We start from the raw sequence: 22,423 nt of genomic DNA, 5'->3' as shown, positions 1-22,423 counted from the left end.
GAGCATTTAAAATTGAACATGCCCACAAGCTACATTGAACCCCCATATTTTTACATCTCTTGGCACTGACCACCTTCACAATTGTCAACCCGCAGGAAGCTTAATAACCTTTCTCCAACAGCACAATGTTCAACATTTTTTTTATTGTGAAACTTTAAAAAAATAAATTTCAAGTACCCAATTATTTTTTTCCCAATTAAGGGGCAATTTAACGTGGCCAAACCACCTAACCTGCACATCTTTGGGTTGTGGGGGGTGAAACCCACGCAGACACGGGGAGAATGTGCAAACTCCACAGTGACCCAGGACCGGGATTCTAACCCGGGTCCTCAGCGCCATAGTCCCAGTGCTAACCACTGCGCCATGTGCCGCCCATTTTTATTGTAGAGGAGTGATAGCAAGGGCTGAACCTACTGAATCAGGAGTACACGGTCACTCTGCTATGTTTCCTTCTATTATCTGTCTATCATCTGAACTCTGAGCCGTACCAATCACTGATCCAAGTCCAAGTGATAATGAAAATTGATTTTGGTTTCTACCTGTTGTTTTAGACTCTCAGCCCAAATCAGTTAACCCCTGTACATCTGTGTCATTGACATCACAGCGCTTTGGAAGGCCTGAGTCACGTCCTCCCTACAGTTAATTGTCAATCCATTGTGTTTAATTATATGCAGTTGGAGGGCAATAATTTGGATTTCACTTGAGTGAGTAGAAAGAGACATATACTGAAAACTCTGCTGTGGTTGAGTTAGATCCCAGACTGTTCCACCTACACTTGTAAAGTCCCATTCTGTAAATAAATGTCAGCCCAAGTGAAGATTGGCTCCAGTAACATCCTCCGCCAACTGGCTTCCTCCCCCCAAAATACTGCCCCTCTCCCCAATAAAGTGTCAATTGGCACAATCTTTTTTTTTAATTTTAGAGTAGCCAATTTTTTTTTTTTCAATTAAGGGGCAATTTAGCATAGCCAATCCACCTACCCTGCACATCTTTGGGTTGTGGGGGTGAAATTCACGCAGACACGGGGAGAATGTGCAAACACCACTCGGACAGTGACCCAGGGCCGGGATTCGAACCCAGGTCCTCAGAGCCGTAGGCAGCAATGCTGACCACTGGTCACAATCTTCTACTTTATATGACAGCTCCTCAAGCCACCCAATGTTGTTTGCAATTGCTTTGGAGATCAGGATAATTCAGCTGGCCTCCAGTCGCCTGATACTGCTCCAGGCTTTATTGAGGTTGGAAAAACCTTACCCAAAGCCTCACCTATTTCCTCCTGGATTTCCTTGAGGATTTTAGGGTGTGTCCCATCCGGTCCAGGTGCCGCAGTGACATCTCACTGCTGCCAATGTTCCCCAAGAAAACTGTCCCCGAATCCCACGAAACACGAGGCAGGCAATTTCATTGGCTGGAATGCTTTCAGAAATGTTACAGCGATTTGCTGTATTTCTCTTTTACAAATACATTATTACCTGACGAGTAAAACAGCAGGGCACACCCTTACAAGGAACATGCACACATCTGCTGAACACCAAGTTTTATGGACTTTTGTTTTGGTGGTAATGAGATTAACCGTGCAAAGAGACAGGTCTATGCTCGTCTATGATTTTCACAGAGATTTGCACTGTGGTTCATTGGGTGTCTGACAGATTTTTTAATTGCGCTGTTTCCTGCTCAGTGATGAGGCTTTCAAAGTGGTTGAGCTACATTTTACAATAACTGGGTCACTGCCTCCGTGGCTCAGTGGGTGAAGTACATCAGTGTGGACTCATACATCAAAGAACAATACCCCCCCCAAACTGGGATTGGATCTTCTATGCTGCTCTCGCCTGGGGCCACAGTAGTGTGTGGGGGAATAGTTAGGCAGGTGGGCTGCTGGCTATCATCCGGTAATCACGGTTGAAAGCTGTACTCAAAAGGCCAGAATTGGCTTTGCCAGTGATGATCTCCGTGGTTGAATAACTTGCATGGTAGTGAGCTGCAGCTGAGTGAGTCGCACTCACACTGAGTTGGAAGGTTGTGGGTTCAGGTCCGAGTCCAGAGACTTGAGCACAGAAGGCTGACTGACCAGTGCAGCATTGAGCGAGTGCTACACTGTTGTAGGTGCTGATTTTCAAATGAGATGTGAAACTTGAGGCCCCATCTGTCCTCTTGGGTGGGTATCAAAGATTTTGTAGAAAGGCAGGAATGTTCTCCTCTGCATCCAGGCCAATATTTATCCCTCAACCAACATCATTTAATAACAAAACAAGATTTTTTTTGGTCATTTATCAGATTTCCGTGTGCAGATTGGCTGTCATGTTTCTTACGTTCCAACAGTTACAATACTTCAAAAGTACTTAATTGGTTGTGAATCATTTTGGGGTGTCCTGAGGACTTGAAAGGTGCGATGTAAAAGCACTCATTGTCTGCACTTACGAATGAAGAGCGGCCATTGTTTGTCTCTGTCTGTGTGTCTCGGGGGTGGGGATGGTTGGTTTGTGTGTGTACTTTTTCTACTCGTGGCTATTCTGTAAGCACCACAGGTGCCATTTTACAAAGTCTGTACAGCACACAAAAAACAGGTTATTCGGACTTTTGTATATTATCCCTAGTTCTGGTTATGTCCACAAGTGGAAGTATCTGCTCTATATCCACCCGAACCAACCCTTCTTATTATCTTCAAGACCTTTATCTGGCCTTCGTAACCTCCTCTTTTCTAGAGAAAAGAGCCCCAGCCTGTTCAATCCTTTCTGATCGGCACAATCTCTCAGTTCTGCTATCATTCTAATAAATCTTTTTTTGTGCCTTGCCACTATAACCTTCTTGTGGGGACCAGAACTTTGCAAAGTGCACTGTGAGCAAGCATTGTGAGAATTTAATAGTTCCCAGGTCTTCTGGAAAATTGCATGAGATAGATCTGGTAGTTCTGCCTCCCGCCAACTGCCATTTTAGCAAGTGGAATTAATGTCCTCTCTGTGCTGGATGCCAATATAGGGTGAATAGTACCATAGACAAGTTCCCTGATAGCTCACTGGGTAAATGATACTGCGTGATGCAGACCTGGACATTGCCAGCCTTGATCCCTCGTCTAACTGATCTCACCTAGGGTAGTGATGGGAGCAGTATCCCTGCTGTGTCCCTGGGCTTGCTTCAGCTCATTGTCTAGTCAGAGCTCCTGCTGGAAAGTGGACATGTGTGGCTTGTGGGCGAGGACGGAATTGGGGCTGGCATATTGAAAAGCAGGTTGATGGTCAGTGCTGAAGCTCAAATGCTGACCGGTCACTTGAGACTTATGGGAGGGCCTTGAGGAAAGCAGACAGAACGCTTGGAAGAGACTCTGCTCAATGACAGCACGGATGGTAACATGACCTCGTTATATCGGGTCTCCGCATCGATCTCCAGCCTCCGCACTGACGTCATCAGCCAGGACCTCAGCGGGTACTCTTATTCCCCAAGGGCCAACCCGTCTACCTGGCGTGGTCCTTGAAGACACTGGGTTCGCCGAGTATCCCAGGATGTAGCTGTCATGCATGCTCTCTGGGATGTGTGCACACCCGCATGATCTGGAGGTGGTGGTCGCACACGAGTTGAACATTCAGGGAGTGGAACCCCTCCCTGTTAAAGAAGGGCACTCCCTGATGCCCCGGTGCGCACAAGGTGACATACGTGCCATGAAGTACCCTGTGGACCTGGAGCATCCCGGCAATGGCAAAGCATCCGAGTATCTTGATGGGCTTGATGGTCCTGTGCAAGAGTTGTTGGGCGGTACAGCAGTAAGATGGCCAAATCTGGGAATTGGCACCACTTTCTTTTGATTGCACTTACAGGTAACACTGGCAGAAGCACTCACGACATGCATATCTACTTTCTCTGTTCTACCTGTAAGTCAAACCAGCAGCATTTACCGTATGTAATTTCACAATTGGTCTGAGATGAGCAGGTGAAATGATGAGCCAAATTTTGAAATCACAGTTCCACAATTGATTTGCAATCATGCTGTGTCTTGTTTTGGAGGTTGTGGTATTAACCACCCACGTATCTGATCATTTTTTATAGACAGGACCTACAGATATTGAGCCCGTTCTACCATTTTATTTGCCATGTGCCAGCTCTTTATCTTTTTGATCACAATTTCCTGCCCTCTCTCCATATCTCGTATCCTTCCATCCCAAGTAAATGTCTTCACTTTGAAACACCTCAATTAACTTGGCATTTAAGGTTTTCCAGGCCAGTGCATTCTGCATTCTCAAGCTCTTTGTGTGAATAGGTTTTTTGTGCATTCATTTTTAACCAGTTCAGCTTGAACTCTAAGATTATTTGCCTTTATTTTGGATTCCCTTACTTAAGGAACGATCGTTCCCTGTATTGGCACTGATGTGTTCCCTTTATTATAGTAAACACTTTGATTACTCTTTAGCTTCAAAAAATATCACCCAAATTTACCCAATTTCCTATTGTGATTTTTCTTTTTCACATTGGGGAGGAGATGTTGGTTTTGGAGGGAGTCCAACATGCAGTGGTTAAATTATCCATACGAACATAAGACATAGGAGCAGAATTAGGCCACTCGGTCCATCGAGTCTGCTCCGCAATTCTATCATGGCTGATCCGGGGAGATTACCCAAACTAAACCTTCCCAGAATTTAGAGGGTTCAACAATTATTTAATTCAAGATATTAAGGGGAACTGCTAGGTTAGATATAGATTTCATGGGGGGCGGCATGTTGCGCAGTGGTTAGCACTGGGACTGCAGCATTGAAGACTCTGGGCGGGATTCTCCCCTACCCGGCGGGGTGGGGGGTTCCGACGTAATGGAGTGGTGGGAACCACTCCGGCGTCGGGCCGCCCCAAAGGAATTCTCCGCACCTTTAGGGGCCAAGCCCTCACCTTGAGGGGCTAGGCCTGCGCCGGAGTGATTTCCGCTCTGCCGGCTGGCGGGAAAGGCCTTGGCGCCACGCCAGCCGGCGCCGAAAGGTCTTCGCCGGGCGACGCATGCGCGGGAGCGTCAGCGGCCGCTCACGGCATCCCCGCGCATGCGCAGGGGAGGGGGGTCTCTTCCGCCTCCGCCATAGTGAAGACCATGACGAAGGCGGAAGAAAAAGAGTGCCCCCACGGCACAGGCCCGCTCGCGGATCGATGGGCCCCGATCGCGGGCCAGGCCACCGTGGGGGAATTCCCCGGGACCAGATCGCCCCGCGCCACCCCCCGGGACCCCCGAGCCTGCCCGCGCCGCCTTGTCCCGCCGTTCAAAAGGAGGTTTAATCCACACCGGCGGGTGAGGGTTGACAGCGGCAGGACTTCGGCCCATCGCAGGCCGGAGAATCGCCGGGGGTGGGCCCGCCGACCGGCGCGATTCCCGCCGACCGGCGCGATTCCCACCCCCGCCGAATCTTTGGTGGCGGAGAATTCGGGACACGGCGGGGGCGGGATTCACGCCAGCCCCCGGCGATTCTCCGACCCGGTGGGGGGGGTCGGAGAATCGCGCCCCCTGGTTCGAATCCCGGCTCTGGGTCACTGTTCGTGTGGAGTTTGCACCTTCTCCCCGTGTCTGCGTGGGTATCACCCCCACAACCCAAAGACGTGCAGGGTAAGTGGACTGGTCATGCTAAATTGCCCCTTAATTGGAAAAAATAATTGGGTACTCTAAATTTTAAAAAAAGATATCGATTTCATAGAATTTACAATGCAGAAGGACGCCATTCGGCCCATCAAGTCTGCAAGTCTGGGAAGGGCACCCTACCTAAGCCCACACATACCACCCTATCTATCCCCATAACCCAGTAACCCCACCTGACCTTTTTGGGACACTTGGGGCAATTTAGCATGGCCAATCCACCTAACCTGCACATCTTTGGACTGTGGGAGGAAACCGGGGCACCCGGAGGAAACCCATGCAGACACGGGAAGAACATGCAGACTCCAGTGACCCAAGCGGGAATCGAACCTGGGACCCTGGGGCTGTGAAGCAACTGTGCTACCGTGCCGCCCATACTTTACCAACTGGGGAATACAGGACAGGAGATCATAGCCTAAACATTACAGCCAGACCTTTCAAGAGTGAAGTTCAGAAATACTGTTACACACGCAAGGGTGCCCAAAGTTTGGTACACGCATCCACAATAATATAATGGCAGTTCATGCTTGATCAATTTCTAGATTAAATCGGAGATTAATAGATTTTTGGTTACCAAAGGTAATAAGGGTCATAGGCTGGTTCATGGAGTTAGATCACAGATCAGCCATCATACGATTGAAGGGCGGAACACGCTCACGGGCTTCCTCCTGTTGCTATGTAAACTGCTGAATCCTTACTGGACTTTCTCCAAGACCTGTATGTGACACGGGCAGCACGGCAGCATTGTGGATAGCACAATTGCTTCACAGCTCCAGGGTCCCAGGTTCGATTCCCCGCTGGGTCACTGTCTGTGCAGAGTCTGCACGTTCTCCCCGGGTGTGCGTGGGTTTCCTCCGGGTGCTCCGGTTTCCTCCCACAGTCCAAAGATGTGCAGGTTAGGTGGATTGGCCATGATAAATTGCCCTTAGTGTCCAAAATTGTCCTTAGTGTTGGGTGGAGTACTGGGTTATGGGGATAGGGTGGAGGTGTTGACCTTGGGTAGGGTGTTCTTTCCAAGAGCTGGTGCAGACTCGATGGGCCGAATGGCCTCCTTCTGCGCTGTAAATTCTCTGACACTTGGTGGATTTTAGGAATATTGGCTCCTAAATGTGGGGACAAAAAAATTAAAGGCGTGAGGGTGTAGTGTGTTTGACTACAATGGTCATGGTTTTCATAAGGATAGTGTTTTGCTTCTAGAAAACAGCAGGTGAAATTGACCAGAGGCATGTGGATTGACTGGGGCTGGGGGAGGTCCTTGGAGAGTTGATGCTCTTTTGCAGCCTGCAGAGATCATTTGTTTTTCGGCTTGGAGAGATTAGGTCATTGATGGGTGGAGCCCAGGAAAGCAGAGAGGCAGTGAGTTTTGGAGAAGCGTAGAGAGAGGAGCTGAGTTCTGATCTGCCTGACTCTGAGTCCACAATTCTTTCCCAGTAGGATAGTTTAAAAAAGAATAGTAATAATATTTTAAAGCAGAGCAATCTTGTCTGAAAACAAGGAAGAGGCTGAAACAACCCAATTTAAGCAGATATTTGAAGATATTCAGCCAGAGTCTGAAAGGGTTCCAACAGGAGCCAAATTTGTTTTATAAAGCAAGAATCACTCTATGTCCGGCTAATTTTAACAATGGATTGAAAGCTGTATGGTTCTTTTCTTGTTGTTTAATGGGAAATTGATTAGTCGTGTTAAGGGGTAATTGTAAGCTGTCCTTTTCTCGGGTGTGATGCTAAAGGTTCAATATTGTATTTGTAATAAAGTGCACTCTGGCCTTCATTGGCTCTTTGTTGACAAATATCACCTCAATTTCATTTTAATGTATTCTTTCATGGAATGTGGGCATCGCTGACTGGCTGGGCCAGCATTTGTTGTCTATTCCTAAATTGCCTTTGAAATGAGTGGTTTGCCCGGCCATTTCAAAGAGGCAGTTAAGTGTCAACCACATCACTGGATCTGGAGTCATAGGTAGGCCAGATCAGGTAAGGACGGCAGATTTCCTTCTCTGAAGGGACATTAGTGAACCAGATGGGTTTTTACAACAATCGATGTTCGTTGTCATGGTAACTATTGCTGAGGTTAGCTTTATATTCCAGATTTATTAATTGAAGCCTCGGTGCCCAGTGCTTTAGCCTGGGTTTCTGGATTATTAGTCCAGTCCATGGTCTCGCCCTTCCCCAGCTCCATAACCTCCTCCAGCCCTCCGACCCGCCACAACCCTCCGAGATCTCTGCATTCCTCCAATTCGGGCCTCCTGCACATCCCCGATTTCCAGCTCTCCACCAATGGCAGCCGTGCCTTCAGCTGCTGGGGCCCTAAGCTCTGGAATTTCCACCATAAACCCCTTCGCTTTTCGCTCCTTAAAACATTTGGTCATCTGCCCTCACATCTCCTTACGTGGTTCAGTGTCAACTTATGTTTGATGATCACTCCTGTGAAATACCCAGGGACATTTTACCCCACAAGAAGTGCTCCACAAATGTAAATGGTTGTTGTAGTGGGTTAGAGAATCAGGAGTTGCTGTTCACTATCTGCAATACATTCTGGTTGCTCACCCTATGGCTTGGGTTAATCCTATACTTCTCTGCGAACTGAAATGAATAACTACCTCGGAGGGGCAGAGCTGCGAATGGTACAAATGGATGACGGAGGAGCTGGTGCCCATACTTGCCCAATGCACCACATCTACCTAATAGGTGATGCTGCCACGCCGATAAAAATAAAGGCGGCAAGACACTGTAAATGAACTGCTGAATGCAAGCTCTTGTTTACTGAGGGTAACTTTGTGTTTTTGCAGTGTGTGCTGGCACAGAAAACCGGCTGAGTTCACTATTTGGCCAGGAGCAGCAGTACCAGCAACTTCAGAAGATGTATGTGAACTGCGAGATTGTGATGGGCAACTTGGAGATCACCAACATCAATGCCAACCGAAACCTCACCTTCCTGAGGGTAGGGACAAAAGGCTTTCCGCTGTAAAAGGCGATTCACTCAAGCATTTTTACTCGCACCGTGTTTGGATTTACCCATCACCCCTGTGCTCGCCAACCTACATTGTCTCTGCCAGAGAACACCTCCATTTTAAAATTCTCACCCTTGTTTAAAAATCCCTCCATGGCTTTGTCTCTCCCCCCGATCTCTAATCTCCTCCAGCCCTACAACCCTCCGAGATAACTACACTTCACTAATTCCGACCTCTTGAGCATTTCCGATGTTAATCACTCCACAGTTGGTGGCCATGCCTTCAGCTGCCTTTCACAGAATTGTTCTGGTGCAGAAGGAGGCCTTTTGGCCCATCCTTGTCTGCACTAGCTCTCCAAATAAGCATCATGGTTTAGTGCCATTTCCCCTGCCTTTTCCCCCCTGAACATTGTTTCTTTTCAAATAATCATCTAATGCCTCGATTGAACCAGCCTCCTCCACACTCCCAGGTTTTTCTCGCGTCACATTTTCTACTTTTACAAATCACTTAAAATCTGTGCCCTCTCGTTCTTGATCCTTTTACAATAGGAACAGTTTCTCCCTGTCTACTCTGTCCAGCTCCTTCATGATTTTGAATATCTTTATAAAATCTCTTTTTAGCCACCTTTTCTCCAAGGAGAATAGTCCCAACTTCTCCAATCTATCCTCAAACTTAACATTTTTTTTAAAATTTAGAATACCCAATTCATTATTTCCAATTAAGGGGCAATTTAGTGTGGCCAATCCACCTACCCTGCACATCTTTGGGTTGTGGGGGTGAGACCCACGCAGACACAGAGAGAATGTGCAAACTCCACACGGACAGTGACCCAGAGCTGGGATCGAACCTGGGACCTCGGCGCCGTGAGGCAGCAGGGCTAACCCACTGCGCCACCGTGCTGCCCGATCTATCGTAACTGGAGTTTCTCATCCCTGGAACCATTTTTGTAAACCTCTTCTGCACTCTCTCCAGTACATTCACACCTTCCTTCTCATGTGGCACCCTGTACTGCACACACTACTCCAGCTGAGGTCTAATTAGTGTCTTGTATAAGTTCAGCATAACCCCCTTGCTCTTGAATTCTATGCCCTGATTATTTTTACTTTTTATTTTTTATAAATTTAGAGTACCCAATTCATTTTTTCCAATTAAGGGGCAATTTAGCATGGCCAATCCACCTACCCTGCACATCTTTGGGTTGTGGGGGCGAAACCCACGCAAGCACGGAGCGAATGTGCAAACTCTACACGGACAGTGGCCCAGATCTGGGATTGAACCTGGGATTCAGCGTTGTGGGGCAGCAGTGCTAACCACTGCGGCACCGTGCTGTCCCCTATGCCCCTATTAATAAAGGCCAGGATACTGTATGCTTTATTAACTGCTCTCTCCACGTGTCCTGCCTCCTATCAATGATCTATCTACATAAAAACCCAGGTCCCTCTGCTCCTGCACCCCCTGAATTGTACCCCTTATTTTATATTGTGTCTCCACGTTCTTCTTACCAAAATGCATCACCTCACACTTTTCCACATTGAACCTCATCCGCCACCTATCTGCCCACTCCACTAATGTGTCCACGTCCTTTTGAAATTCTACACTGTCCTCTTTACAGTTTACAATACTTCCAAGTTTCATGTCATCTGCAAACTTTGAAATTGTCCACATGCACACCAAGATCTCGATCATTAATGTGTGTCAGGAAAAGCAAGGCTCCCAATACCGACCCCAGGGGAACATCCACTACAAACCTAGGCCCAAGGCTTTGGAATTCCCTTTCTAAACTTCTCCAACTCTCTCGTCTCCTTTAAGACGCTCCTTAAACCCTCCCTTTCAGACCAAGCTTGAGGTTACCTGCCCCAATATCTCCTTGCGTGTCTTGGTGTCAAAGTTTTATTGATGATGCATTTGTGAAGCCCTTGCGATGTTTTTCTATGTTAAAGGCACTATATAAATACAAGTTGTTCACAATCTATAAATATAGACATCTCTATTCAACCTCAGCAAATATAAATGGTCTTAATGAATTTTGATTTATATTCACAAGTGTTCAGACTCTCAGACAATCATGATCATGTTTGCATGTGCTAATTTTTTTAAATTTCACAATTTTGTCTTTTTCCCCAACATGGTGTTGTGTATTTTCAGGATCAATGGTTATGACTAACACTCATTATTTGGGTCAAAGATCTGTTTGAATGTTGGTCTCCTACCTTTTTGAATTCCCGCTCATGTCGAATGCTCTCTGCTCAATGGCTTCTATGCTGAAAAGCAGAATGGAAAGATGTGGTAAATGCTGTGAGTGGGGAGATCCTATTCTAAGTATGCCAGCATGTTATATCAACATGAACTGTCACTGGCGCAACCCAGACTCAAGAAGGCTCTTCTTTAACCTAATACAAATTCTGAGAGTATAAATTGATCCAAGACGTGCTGAGTTTGAATTCAGATCACTTGGACTCGTTCTATGACTCCAATCTGACTGACTGCCAGAGGCAGGACAGCCATAAGGTTGGAGATGACGCAAAGATGGCTGAACTAGTTTGCTGTACTATGGGCACCACAATTGACTTTGGTGTCCCTGAACAAGAGGAGACGGGGTGGGGGGGGAAACACACAAAGGTTGCTGAACAGTGACACTTTCTCCCTACCCTCACTCCACAAAATGTACACATGGCTTTCACAGTCGAATAGTTCCTTGACACCCCATCCGAGATGAGATATAGGGAATTTACTTTTATTTGTTCTTGGGGTGTGGGTGTCATTGGCTGGGTCAGCATTTGTTGCCCATCCCCAATTTCCCTTGAACTAAGTGGCTTCCCATACCAGCCTCCCCGAACAGGCGCCGGAATGTGGCGACTAGGGGCTTTTCACAGTAACTTCATTGAAGCCTACTTGTGACAAGCGATTTTCATTTCATTTCATTTCATTGCTCGACCATTTCAGAGGGCAGTTAAGAGCCAGCCGCATCGCTGTGTGGGTCTGGAGTCACGTGTAGACTAGACCGGGTTGGTTACTTAAGGAAGGGGTTAGATATCAGGGGTTTACCAACACATGTGAAACCCTATCCCAGCAAGTCATTGTCTTGAGGGGTGGTGGGGGTGAAAAGGAGGTTGCATAAAACTCCAAAATAACTAACTCCTCCCCTCTTTGCACTCCCTCCATATTTAATGAATTCATTTAGCTGCAGTCAAACATTTCCAACCAATTAACATTTCTAACGATATAACAGAGGCTGCTACTTTGCCAATTTCTACAGTTCCGTGTGGATTGAACGACTCCCGATCTCACTTTTCCTTAAGATTGGTGACAAACTGAAGGAAGTATGAATGCAAATGTCCATCAAGACTGCACTAAACACACAAGGGCACAGAAATCTACTGACACCTGTTTGGCAGATGTAAAGTGGACACCTGATCAACTAATGTATGTGCACATTTAACAATGGAAGTGCCCCTCTTGCCAATACGGACCGGGTTGTTGAGAAAGCATCTAGGCACGAGCTGGAATCATGTAACGTGGTCGTCCAAATAGTTAAATAATAACACTTGTTGTCGGACCCCTTTGTGACATTGGTTTGCCCAGTTCCTGATTCACAACGTGATAAACCTATCTAGTAACTGACAGTGCTTACAGGCAACAGGACCCTGTGGTTGCACTGGCTTTTGCTTAGATGCGTTTTTGGCCTATTTACTCACTCCTATAGCTGATTTCTCTTTTTTTTGAACGCATTTTATTCAAACTTGTATCAAAGTAGGTTACAGCAAATTAACACCCCAGGAAACATTCTTCCCAACAATCAACTATAGTTTGTACAGATTTTTCTCCTTTTTCACCCCCCCAGCTCCTCATACACGGTCACAAACATCCCCCACCTTTTCTCAAACTCCCCTGCTGAGCCCCTTAACTCATACTTTATCTTCTCTAACCGCAGGAAGTCATACAGGTCACCCAACCATGCTGCTGCCCCCGGTGGCGATGCCGACCGCCATTCCAGCAAAATTCATCGCCGTGCAATCAGAGAGGCGAAGGTCAAGACATCGGCCTTCCTCCTCTCCATGAGCTCCGGCTTCTCTGAAACCCCAAATATCGCCACCAAAGGGTCCGGCTCCAATCCCTCCTCCACTATCCTGGCTAAGACCGCAATCACTCCCGCCCAGAATCTTCCCAATTTTTCACAACCCCAAAACATGTGCGCATGATTCGCTGGCCCCCGCCCACACCTCTCACACTCATCTGCTACCCCCTGAAAGAACCCACTCATTCTCGCCCGAGTCATATGCACCCTGTGCACCACCTTAAACTGTATCAGGCTCATCCTGGCACAAGAGGAAGTCCCGTTTACCCTTCGCAGTGCCTCACTCCATACTCCCCAATTGATCTCCATTCCCAACTCCGCTTCCCATTTCTCCTTGATCTTCACCACCCGCTCGCCTCCCTGCTCCCCCAGCCACTTATATATATCCCCAATTCTTCCCTCCCCTTCCCCATAACTGATTTCTGACTTCTATCAAGAGGTTTCTGCTGCTGTTCCTGCTGGACAACATTTGGATGGCCACCTCTGTGCTGCTATGGAGTCTGTCCTGAGCTGTCGGCAGAGCCTCCAACATGGTGGGCGCCCAGTGCCATGTTCATGGTGCTACCCATTAGCTCAATGTTGGGCAAAACAGTCTCCATGCTCTGCGTGAAGCTCTAATGGAGGTTTCCATGCTCCGAGCCACTAGCCCATTGTGACAAGTGCAGGATTTGATATATATTGGATTATAAACATTTGGCAATTTAAGGGTTAAAAGCCTGGGTTAGAGTGTGTTTGACTGCAGTAGTCATGTTTTTAAAAATGATCTTGTTTTGCAAGACCAGAAAGCTTTTAGGTGCCAGAAGTGAAATTGACCAGAGTAAAAGTCTGGGCTGATGCACTGATGTTTGACTAGGGGTGGAGCTGAGGGTCCTTGTTTTTTCAGCCTAGGGAGTTAATTGGTTTTTAGCTTGGGGAGATTATGTCATTGCTGGGTGGAGCTAAGGCATTCAGACATTTCGAGAAAAAGTTTGGGTGGGGGTTCAGCTAACACTGGCCGAGTCCACAAGTAAGGTCTTTTGTTCCCATACTAAAATAGTTAGAAAAAGATGAATAGCATTTAAAGCAGTGCAGACTTGTCAGAGGACAAGGGAGAAGCTGCAATAAACCAATTGAAACAGCTTGTTGAAAAATAAATTTAGAGTACCCAATTCATTTTTTTCCAATTAAGGGGCAATTTAGCATTGCCAATCCACCTACCCTGCACATCATTGTGTTGTGGGGGCGAAACCCACACAAACACAGGGAGAATGTGCAAACTCCACACTGACAGTGACCCAGAACCGGAATCGAACCTGGGACCTCGGCGCCGTGAGGCAGCAGGGCTAACCCACTGTGCCACCGTGCTGCCCTGAAACAGCTTTTTGAAGACATCTAACCAGAGTATGCAGGGGTTCTAACAGGAGCCTAATCTGTTCTGGAAAGCAAGTATTACTCTGTGCCATTGGGATGAGAGCTGTGTGTCCTTCACAGCTAAAATGCTCCATCCCAGGCAACATTTGGGCTGTCTTTAAATGAAGCTGATTTCCCATGATCACTCTCCCTTGCCCCACCCGAATGAATAGCGCTGGCTGCCACTTGGTTCAAGATAATGAGCTGCAAGCACCAATTCATCCCCGCTTCTGCAATCATGCTCCACACCAGTCTTTCAAAGCGCGGGTGTCGGGAGGGTCGCGGAGCGATCAGGTTACGTTGTTCCCGCGGTGGTCCCAATCACGGGAGACATGCCCAACGGCCGCTACTGACTATTAAGTCGAGAATGACGGCCGCAGTCTTTCAGCCAGAGGCAGCAGCAGTGAACCGGTCACATGCCCGGCATGTACACTTAAAAAATATATATATTTTATTCCGAAGACAATCGATAACACACACAATATAAACATGATTCAAACAATTTGTCACCCCTTTTTCTCCACCCACCCACCCACTCAACATAATTTGCTGGAGAGAGCTGAATCAGGAGAGTCCAGAGCAGTGCGAGTGTTAGCTCTGTACAGCGCTCCAGTCCCTCTGCTTAACTGCCTACAAAGAAGAAATTTAACTCTGGAACAAAGCAGCATAAAGATGATTCCTGGGAAAAAAAAGTTTGAAAAACACTGCTCTACATGACTGAATTTCTAGGTCAAGGTGTTTACTTCACTCCTCTCGATTTTTAAAAAAACCTTAACTGATGAGTCTTCTCTCTTTCTTGGCAGCAATACATCGATTTCTATCCAGGCTTGACTGGATATTTTTTTTTCTGTCTACTTACTGACTATAAATAGGTTCTTTCTGAGGAGTTTGTGGCTTTTGTACCTTCTACAAGAAACTAAACCATTTTGGCAAATAAACACGCAGGGCACAGACATTCTTTATTAGATTGAGTCAAAGTGGGAGGAGTATTTCTCATTACACAGCGAGCCTGCTTTCAGTCAGTCATGTGACTGATTTTGTGCTTCATCATGGAACAGGCTGTGATGTTTTCGCTCTTCGGACAGTGACTCATGCTGTTCTATGAGTCCAGTGACACTTCAGCAATTTTTGCAAGTGGTCTTTAATGGCTGACTGGAGCGGGGGCGGGGGAGGGAACCATGGGGATCCGTCGATTCTCTTTGCTTGCTGCATCCATTAATGAACCGGACACGGCAAGTTTTTTGGGGCATTCGGGGACCAAGGGACAGTGTGGCAAGGCAGCGTTAAGGTCTGAGATTAGCCAATATCATATTGAATGGTGGAGCAGGCTTGAGGGGCCGAATGGTCGTCTCTTGTGTTCTCGACCCAGTTGTGAGAAGTCTCCTTTTTGCAGACGACACTAAAGTGGGGGTGCTGTGAGGAGAGAGGATTCCGTTAAGGTTTTATGGAGCGATTCAAACCTGTTATCCAAGTGGACAGGTGAATGGGTTTTCATATCAAGGTCTGCTGGATATTGTAGGAAAGGTTCAACACCACAATCAGGCAATGGAGAACACAATGAGAACAGAGCGACTTTGGGAGCATCACTTCAGCTCAAGATAAAGTGGAAATCCAATGAAGACATCAAATTGAATGTTGGAATAGAATACAAGAACAGCAGAGTACAAGGCTACAGAGGTGACGCTGAGAGAATAGAGAAGGGATTTGAATACCGTGTGCAATTGGTCACTGCACTTCCAAAGGGATGTGCCTGCGTAGGAGAGGATAAAACAAAGGCGAGATTCTCCGACCCCACGCCTGGTCGGACAATCGCTGGTGGGCTGGCGTGAATCCCGCCCCCGCCGGTTGCCGAATTCTCTGGCACCGGATATTCGGCGGGGGCGGGAATCGCGCCGCGCCGGTTGGGCCCCCCCCCCCCACGATTCTCCGGCCCAGATGGGCCGAAGTCCCGCTGCTAAAATGCCTGTCCCGCCAGCGTAGATTAAACCACCTACCTTACCGGCGGGACAAGGCGGTGCGGGCGGGCTCCGGGGTCCTGGGGGGGGGGGGGGGGCGCGGGGCGATCTGGCCCCGGGGGGTGCCCCCACGGTGGCCTGGCCCGCGATCGGGGCCCACCGATCCGCGGGCAGGCCTGTGCCGTGGGGGCACTCTTTTCCTTCCGCCTTCGCCAGGGGCTCCACCTTCGTGTCCATAGGGTTAATGGATTACGGGGATAGGGTGGAGGCATGGGCTTAAGTAGGGTGCTCTTTCCAAAGGCCGGTGCAGACTAGATGGGCCAAATGGGCTCCTTCTGCCCTGCAGCGATTCTATGAATCTCTGAATGTTGAGGTTAACTCATAAATTTAATAAGTGTAAAATATATTATTGGTAAAGAAATACCTTTCCTGAAACAGTGAATAACGTTCAGAATGGTTTATCTGCTAAGGGCAGGGATGATCAGACTAGAGTTGGATGTTAGATTGGATGAGTTTGGGTACTAGCTGGATAAACACAGCGGGTTGAATGACCTCTTATTCTTTACTTGTTGGGTTAGTAGAATCTTAGACTAAGTATACCAACAAGCAATTTACCACGGGGGTGGATTACAACGGGGCCCAGTTGTGCCTTCAACAGACATCCATACATTTACATTCCTGATTGCAACCAGGAGAAAGGACCCAAACCATTTTCTGACTTTCCCCTCCTCCTAGATGGGAGACATTTGAAACACCACCACCGCCCCAGCTGAAATAAACTAATCCAGTGCCAACTAGGAAGTGAGCGTATGGAACTTTGCTTGTTTGCATGGCTCAATTGTCCACTGTGTGCAGTGCATTCACAGACTATTACCTCAGGGGAGCTTCCTAATGAATTACATTAATTCCCAAATCCAGTTCAAATGTTACTGATTTGAACTCCACTGATGGACCAGTGAGTAAAAAAAAAACACCGCATAACATCGTACTAAACTGTAGTACTAAATTGTAGGGCGGCACGGTAGCACAGTGGTTAGCACTGTCGCTTCACAGCTCCAGGGTCCCAGGTTCGATTCCCTGCTGGGTCACTGTCTGTGTGGAGTCTGCACGTTCTCCCCGTGTCTGCGTGGGTTTCCTCCGGGTGCTCCGGTTTCCTCCCACAGTCCCGAAAGACGTGCTGTTACGTACTTTGGACATCCTGAATTCTCCCTCAGTGTACCCGAACAGGCGCCGGAATGTGGCGACTAGGGGCTTTTCACAGTAACTTCTTTGCAGTGTTAACGTCAGCCTACTTGTGACAATAATAAAGATTATTATGATAGTGTGCCACTCAGAAGCTCACCTGTTCCACATCAGTTGCAGTAAAGTTGAGCCATTCGGCTCACAGCCCCCAGACTCCAGCGAGGAAAGAATTATCCATCATTTGTGCTCCTTGCAGTGACCCAGTTGGAAAGTACATTTGTATGAGACCATCCCGTGAGTTCATGTGATATCTTTCACACTCCAGTTTGTTTTCCCTTTATTCCTCCGTGACATGTGGGCATTGCTGTCGAGGCCAACATTGTTGCCCATCCCTAATTGCCCTTGAACTGAGTGGCTTGCTGGACTATTTCCAGGGCAGTTAACAATCAACCACATTGCTGTGGGTCTGGAGTCGCATGTAGGCCAGACCAGGTAAGGACGGCAGATTTCCTTCCCTAAAGTGAACCTGATGGGTTTTTACAACAATCGATGATTGTTGCACTGAGACTAGCTTTATATTCCAAATGTATTAATTGAATTTAAATTCCACCAGCTGCCGTGTCCGCAGAGCGTCAGCCTGGGCCTCTCCAATGACATCGCCAGTATGCCCCCCCCCAGCCTTGCCAGCGACTCCTGCCAGCATCACTATCTCGCCTCACATGTTTAAGATGGTCACACGGGCCCAGGAACACTTGGTGCCCAGGGTGACCTGCTTTGCTGACCAGTCCACAATCGCACATCCCGTCTGTTAAAATGAATGCTGATGAACACCGAGATGGAAGGCCCAGTCAGGAGAAAAGAAGAGGACATGGTTGGAGGAGGGGGGAGCAGTAGAGCGGGATCTGATTACGTGGCTTTTTAAAATGTACTTATTTTGTCCAAGCAAAAGTTCCCTATTTTTAAACTTGACATCATAGCAGCTGAGATGAAAGTACTTCAAGGTCAGCCTGTGTGAAGCTGATATGCACAGCGTGGAGGTAGTCCATCCAAAACCGGCTTCTGTGCAGCTGTCAATCTCCACTCAGAATGCACAGGGACATAGCTGTGTTAATCCAGAATGGGCGGCTGCTGCTGACTCGGGGTTTTTTCCTGACTCTGCAGATCCTGGGGTCTGTGTGGCCACTTTTAATACGTCAGCCCAGACGCTGATTGGTAGCAGGCTCTTTGGCAATGGAGATCGAATCGCACCTGCTCCATGGTTGCAGGAAACATGACAGCCAACTTGCACACAGCAAGATCCCACACACAGCAGTGTGATAATGACCAGATAATCTGGTGATGTCGGTTAAGGGTGGAATGTTGGGCAGGACACTAGGGGGAGCTCCCATGTTCTTCTTTGAAATAGTGCCATGGGATTATTAACATCTATCCAAGTGATCAGATGGGCCCTCGATTTAACATCATTTAAAAAAAATAAAAAATTTAGTACCCAATTAAGGGGCAATTTAGCGCGGCCAATCCACCTAACCTGCACATCTTTGGCTTGTGGGGGCGAAATCCACGCAAACACGGGGAGAATGTGCAAACTCCCCTCGGACAGTGACCCAGGGCCAGGATCGAACCTGGGACCTCGGCGCCGTGAAGCAGCAGTGCTAACCACTGCGCCAACGTGCTGCCCTATCGATTTAACATCATGTCCAAAAGCCTTCTCCTCTCTCTAGAAAGATTTGCACTGCATGATCTCAGGACGTCCCGAAGCATTTTGTAGCCAATTAAGTAATTTAGAAATGTAGTCACTATTGTAAATGCAGTGCGGCCCCTACAAATCCAAAATGTTTATCAGGGACTATACAGCTTCATGTACATAGAACATACATAGAACATAGAACATAGAAAATACAGCACAGAACAGGCCCTTCGGCCCACGATGTTGTGCCAAACCTTTGTCCTAGATTAATCATAGATTATCATTGAATTTACAGTGCAGAAGGAGGCCATTCGGCCCTTTGAGTCTGCACCAGCTCTTGGAAAGAGCACCCTACCCAAACTCAACACCTCCACCCAACACCAAGGGCAATTTGGACATTAAGGGCAATTTATCATTGGCCAATTCACCTAACCCGCACATCTTTGGACTGTGGGAGGAAACCGGAGCACCCGGAGGAAACCCACGCAGACACGGGGAGGACGTGCAGACTCCGCACAGACAATGACCCAAGCCGGAATCGAACCTGGGACCATGGATCTGTGAAGCAATTGTGCTATCCACAATGCTACCGTGCTGCCCTTAAGAACAAATAAATCTACACTATATCATTTTCCCGTAATCCATGTACCTATCCAACAGCTGCTTGAAGGTCCCTAATGTTTCCGACTCAACTACTTCCACAGGCAGTGCATTCCATGCCCCCACTACTCTCTGGGTAAAGAACCTACCTCTGATATCCATCCTATATCTTCCACCTTTCACCTTAAATTTATGTCCCCTTGTAATGGTGTGTTCCACCTGGGGAAAAAGTCTCTGACTGTCTACTCTATCTATTCCCCTGATCATCTTATAAACCTCTATCAAGTCACCCCTCATCCTTCTCCGCTCTAATGAGAAAAGGCCTAGCACCCTCAACCTTTCCTCGTAAGACCTACTCTCCATTCCAGGCAACATCCTGGTAAATCTTCTTTGCACCTTTTCCAGAGCTTCCACATCCTTCCTAAAATGAGGCGACCAGAACTGTACACAGTACTCCAAATGTGGCCTTACCAAAGTTTTGTACAGCTGCATCATCACCTCACGGCTCTTAAATTCAATCCCTCTGTTAATGAACGCGAGCACACCATAGGCCTTCTTCACAGCTCTATCCACTGGAGTGGCAACTTTCAAAGATGTATGAACATAGACCCCAAGGTCTCTCTGCTCCTCCACAATGCCAAGAACTCTACCGTTAACCCTGTATTCCGCATTCATATTTGTCCTTCCAAAATGGACAACCTCACACATTTCAGGGTTAAACTCCATCTGCCACTTCTCAGCCCAGCTCTGCATCCTATCTATGTCTCTTTGCAGCCGACAACAGCCCTCCTTACTATCCACAACTCCACCAATCTTCGTATCGTCTGCAAATTTACTGACCCACCCTTCAACTCCCTCATCCAAGTCATTAATGAAAATCACAAACAGCAGAGGACCCAGAACTGATCCCTGCGGTACACCACTGGTAACGGGGATCCAGGCTGAATATTTGCCATCCACCACCACTCTCTGACTTCTATCGGTTAGCCAGTTCGTTATCCAACTGGCCAAATTTCCCACTATCCCATGCCTCCTTACTTTGTGCAGAAGCCTACCATGGGGAACTTTATCAAATGCCTTACTAAAATCCATGTACACTACATCCACTGCTTTACCTTCATCCGCATGCTTGGTCACCTTCTCAAAGAATTCAATAAGATTTGTAAGGCAAGACCTACCCCTCACAAATCCGTGCTGACTATCCCTAATCAAGCAGTGTCTTTCCAGATGCTCAGAAATCCTATCCTTCAGTACCCTTTCCATTACTTTGCCTACCACCGAAGTAAGACTAACTGGCCTGTAATTCCCAGGGTTATCCCTAGTTCCTTTTTTGAACAGGGGCACGACATTCGCCACTCTCCAATCCCCTGGTACCACCCCTGTTGACAGTGAGGACGAAAAGATAATTGCCAACGGCTCTGCAATTTCATCTCTTGCTTCCCATAGAATCCTTGGATATATCCCGTCAGGCCCGGGGGACTTGTCTATCCTCAAGTTTTTCAAAATGCCCAACACATCTTCCTTCCTAACAAGTATTTCCTTGAGCTTACCAATCTGTTTCATACTGTCCTCTCCAACAATATCGCCCCTCTCATTTGTAAATACAGAAGAAAAGTACTCATTCAAGACCTCTCCTATCTCTTCAGACTCAATACACAATCTCCCGCTACTATCCTTGATCGGACCTACCCTCGCTCTCGTCATTCTCATATTTCTCACATATGTGTAAAAGGCCTTGGGGTTTTCCTTGATCCTACCCGCCAAAGATTGTTCATGCCCTCTCTTAGCTCTCCTAATCCCTTTCTTCAGTTCCCTCCTGGCAATCTTGTATCCCTCCAATGCCCTGTCTGAACCTTGTTTCTTCAGCCTTACATAAGTCTCCTTTTTCCTCTTAACAAGACATTCAACCTCTCTTGTCAACCATGGTTCCCTCACTCGACCATCTCTTCCCTGCCTGACAGGGACATACATATCAAGGACACGTAGCACCTGTTCCTTGAACAAGTTCCACATTTCACTTGTGTCCTTCCCTGCCAGCCTATGTTCCCAACTTATGCACTTCAATTCTTGTCTGACAACATCGTATTTACCCTTCCCCCAATTGTAAACCTTGCCCTGTTGCACGTACCCATCCCTCTCCATTACTAAAGTGAAAGTCACAGAATTGTGGTCACTATCTCCAAAATGCTCCCCCACTAACAAATCTATCACTTGCCCTGGTTCATTACCCAGTACTAAATCCAATATTGCCCCTCCTCTGGTCGGACAATCTACATACTGTGTTAGAAAAGCTTCCTGGACACACTGCACAAACACCACCCCATCCAAACTATTTGATCTAAAGAGTTTCCACTCAATATTTGGGAAGTTAAAGTCGCCCATGACTACTACCCTATGACTTCTGCACCTTTCCAAAATCTGTTTCCCAATCTGTTCCTCCACATCTCTGCTACTATTGGGGGGCCTATAGAAAACTCCTACAGTGCAGAAGGAGGCCATTCAGCCCATCGAGTCTGCACCAACCCACTTAAGCCCTCACTTCCAACCTATCCCCGTAACCCAATAACCCCTCCAAATCTTTTTGGACACTAAGGGCAATTTAACATGGCCAATCCACCCTAACCTGCACATCTTTGGACTGTGGGAGGAAACCGGAGCCCCCGGAGGAAACCCAGGGAGAACGTGCAGACTCTGCACAGACAGTGACCCAGCGGGGAACCAAACCTGGGACCCTGACGCTGTGAAGCCACAGTGCTCGCCACTGTGCTACCGTGCTGCCCTTACATAATACTGTGTAGATCCACAGTATTGGCAGTTATTGCCCTGATGCAACTTGGGCGTGGAGAGAAGCCATTGGAAACCATGTTGGAAAGTGAGGTGGCTATCTATTTACTTGAATTCTTCACAATTCATGGACTGGTCTACCTGTGATTTATGGAAACTTGGCTGAATGATCATCAGTCACTCTTTAACGCCTAGAGTTTAAAAT

General features: G+C 47.4%; 1 protein-coding gene across 3 annotated transcripts in view; it reads left to right on the top strand.

Annotated features, from left to right (window-relative positions):
* The window catches only part of LOC140405441 (receptor tyrosine-protein kinase erbB-4-like), a 198,812-nt gene that overhangs the window by 78,028 nt on the left and 98,361 nt on the right, over positions 1 to 22,423 (top strand). For 2 of the 3 annotated variants that reach the window (XM_072493854.1, XM_072493855.1), the window contains exon 2: positions 8,385 to 8,536. The exons of the other annotated variant lie outside the window; for it this stretch is intronic. In XM_072493854.1, coding sequence (XP_072349955.1) covers positions 8,385 to 8,536 — 152 coding nt within the window. The remainder of the gene's footprint in view (positions 1 to 8,384; positions 8,537 to 22,423) is intronic. 3 annotated transcript variants of the gene reach the window in all.

Source organism: Scyliorhinus torazame, chromosome X, assembly GCF_047496885.1.
Source record: "Scyliorhinus torazame isolate Kashiwa2021f chromosome X, sScyTor2.1, whole genome shotgun sequence".
In the NCBI taxonomy this organism is placed as follows: domain Eukaryota; kingdom Metazoa; phylum Chordata; class Chondrichthyes; order Carcharhiniformes; family Scyliorhinidae; genus Scyliorhinus; species Scyliorhinus torazame.
The sequence above is the reverse complement of the archived record's forward strand: the minus strand, read 5'-3'. Positions and strand labels throughout refer to the sequence as shown.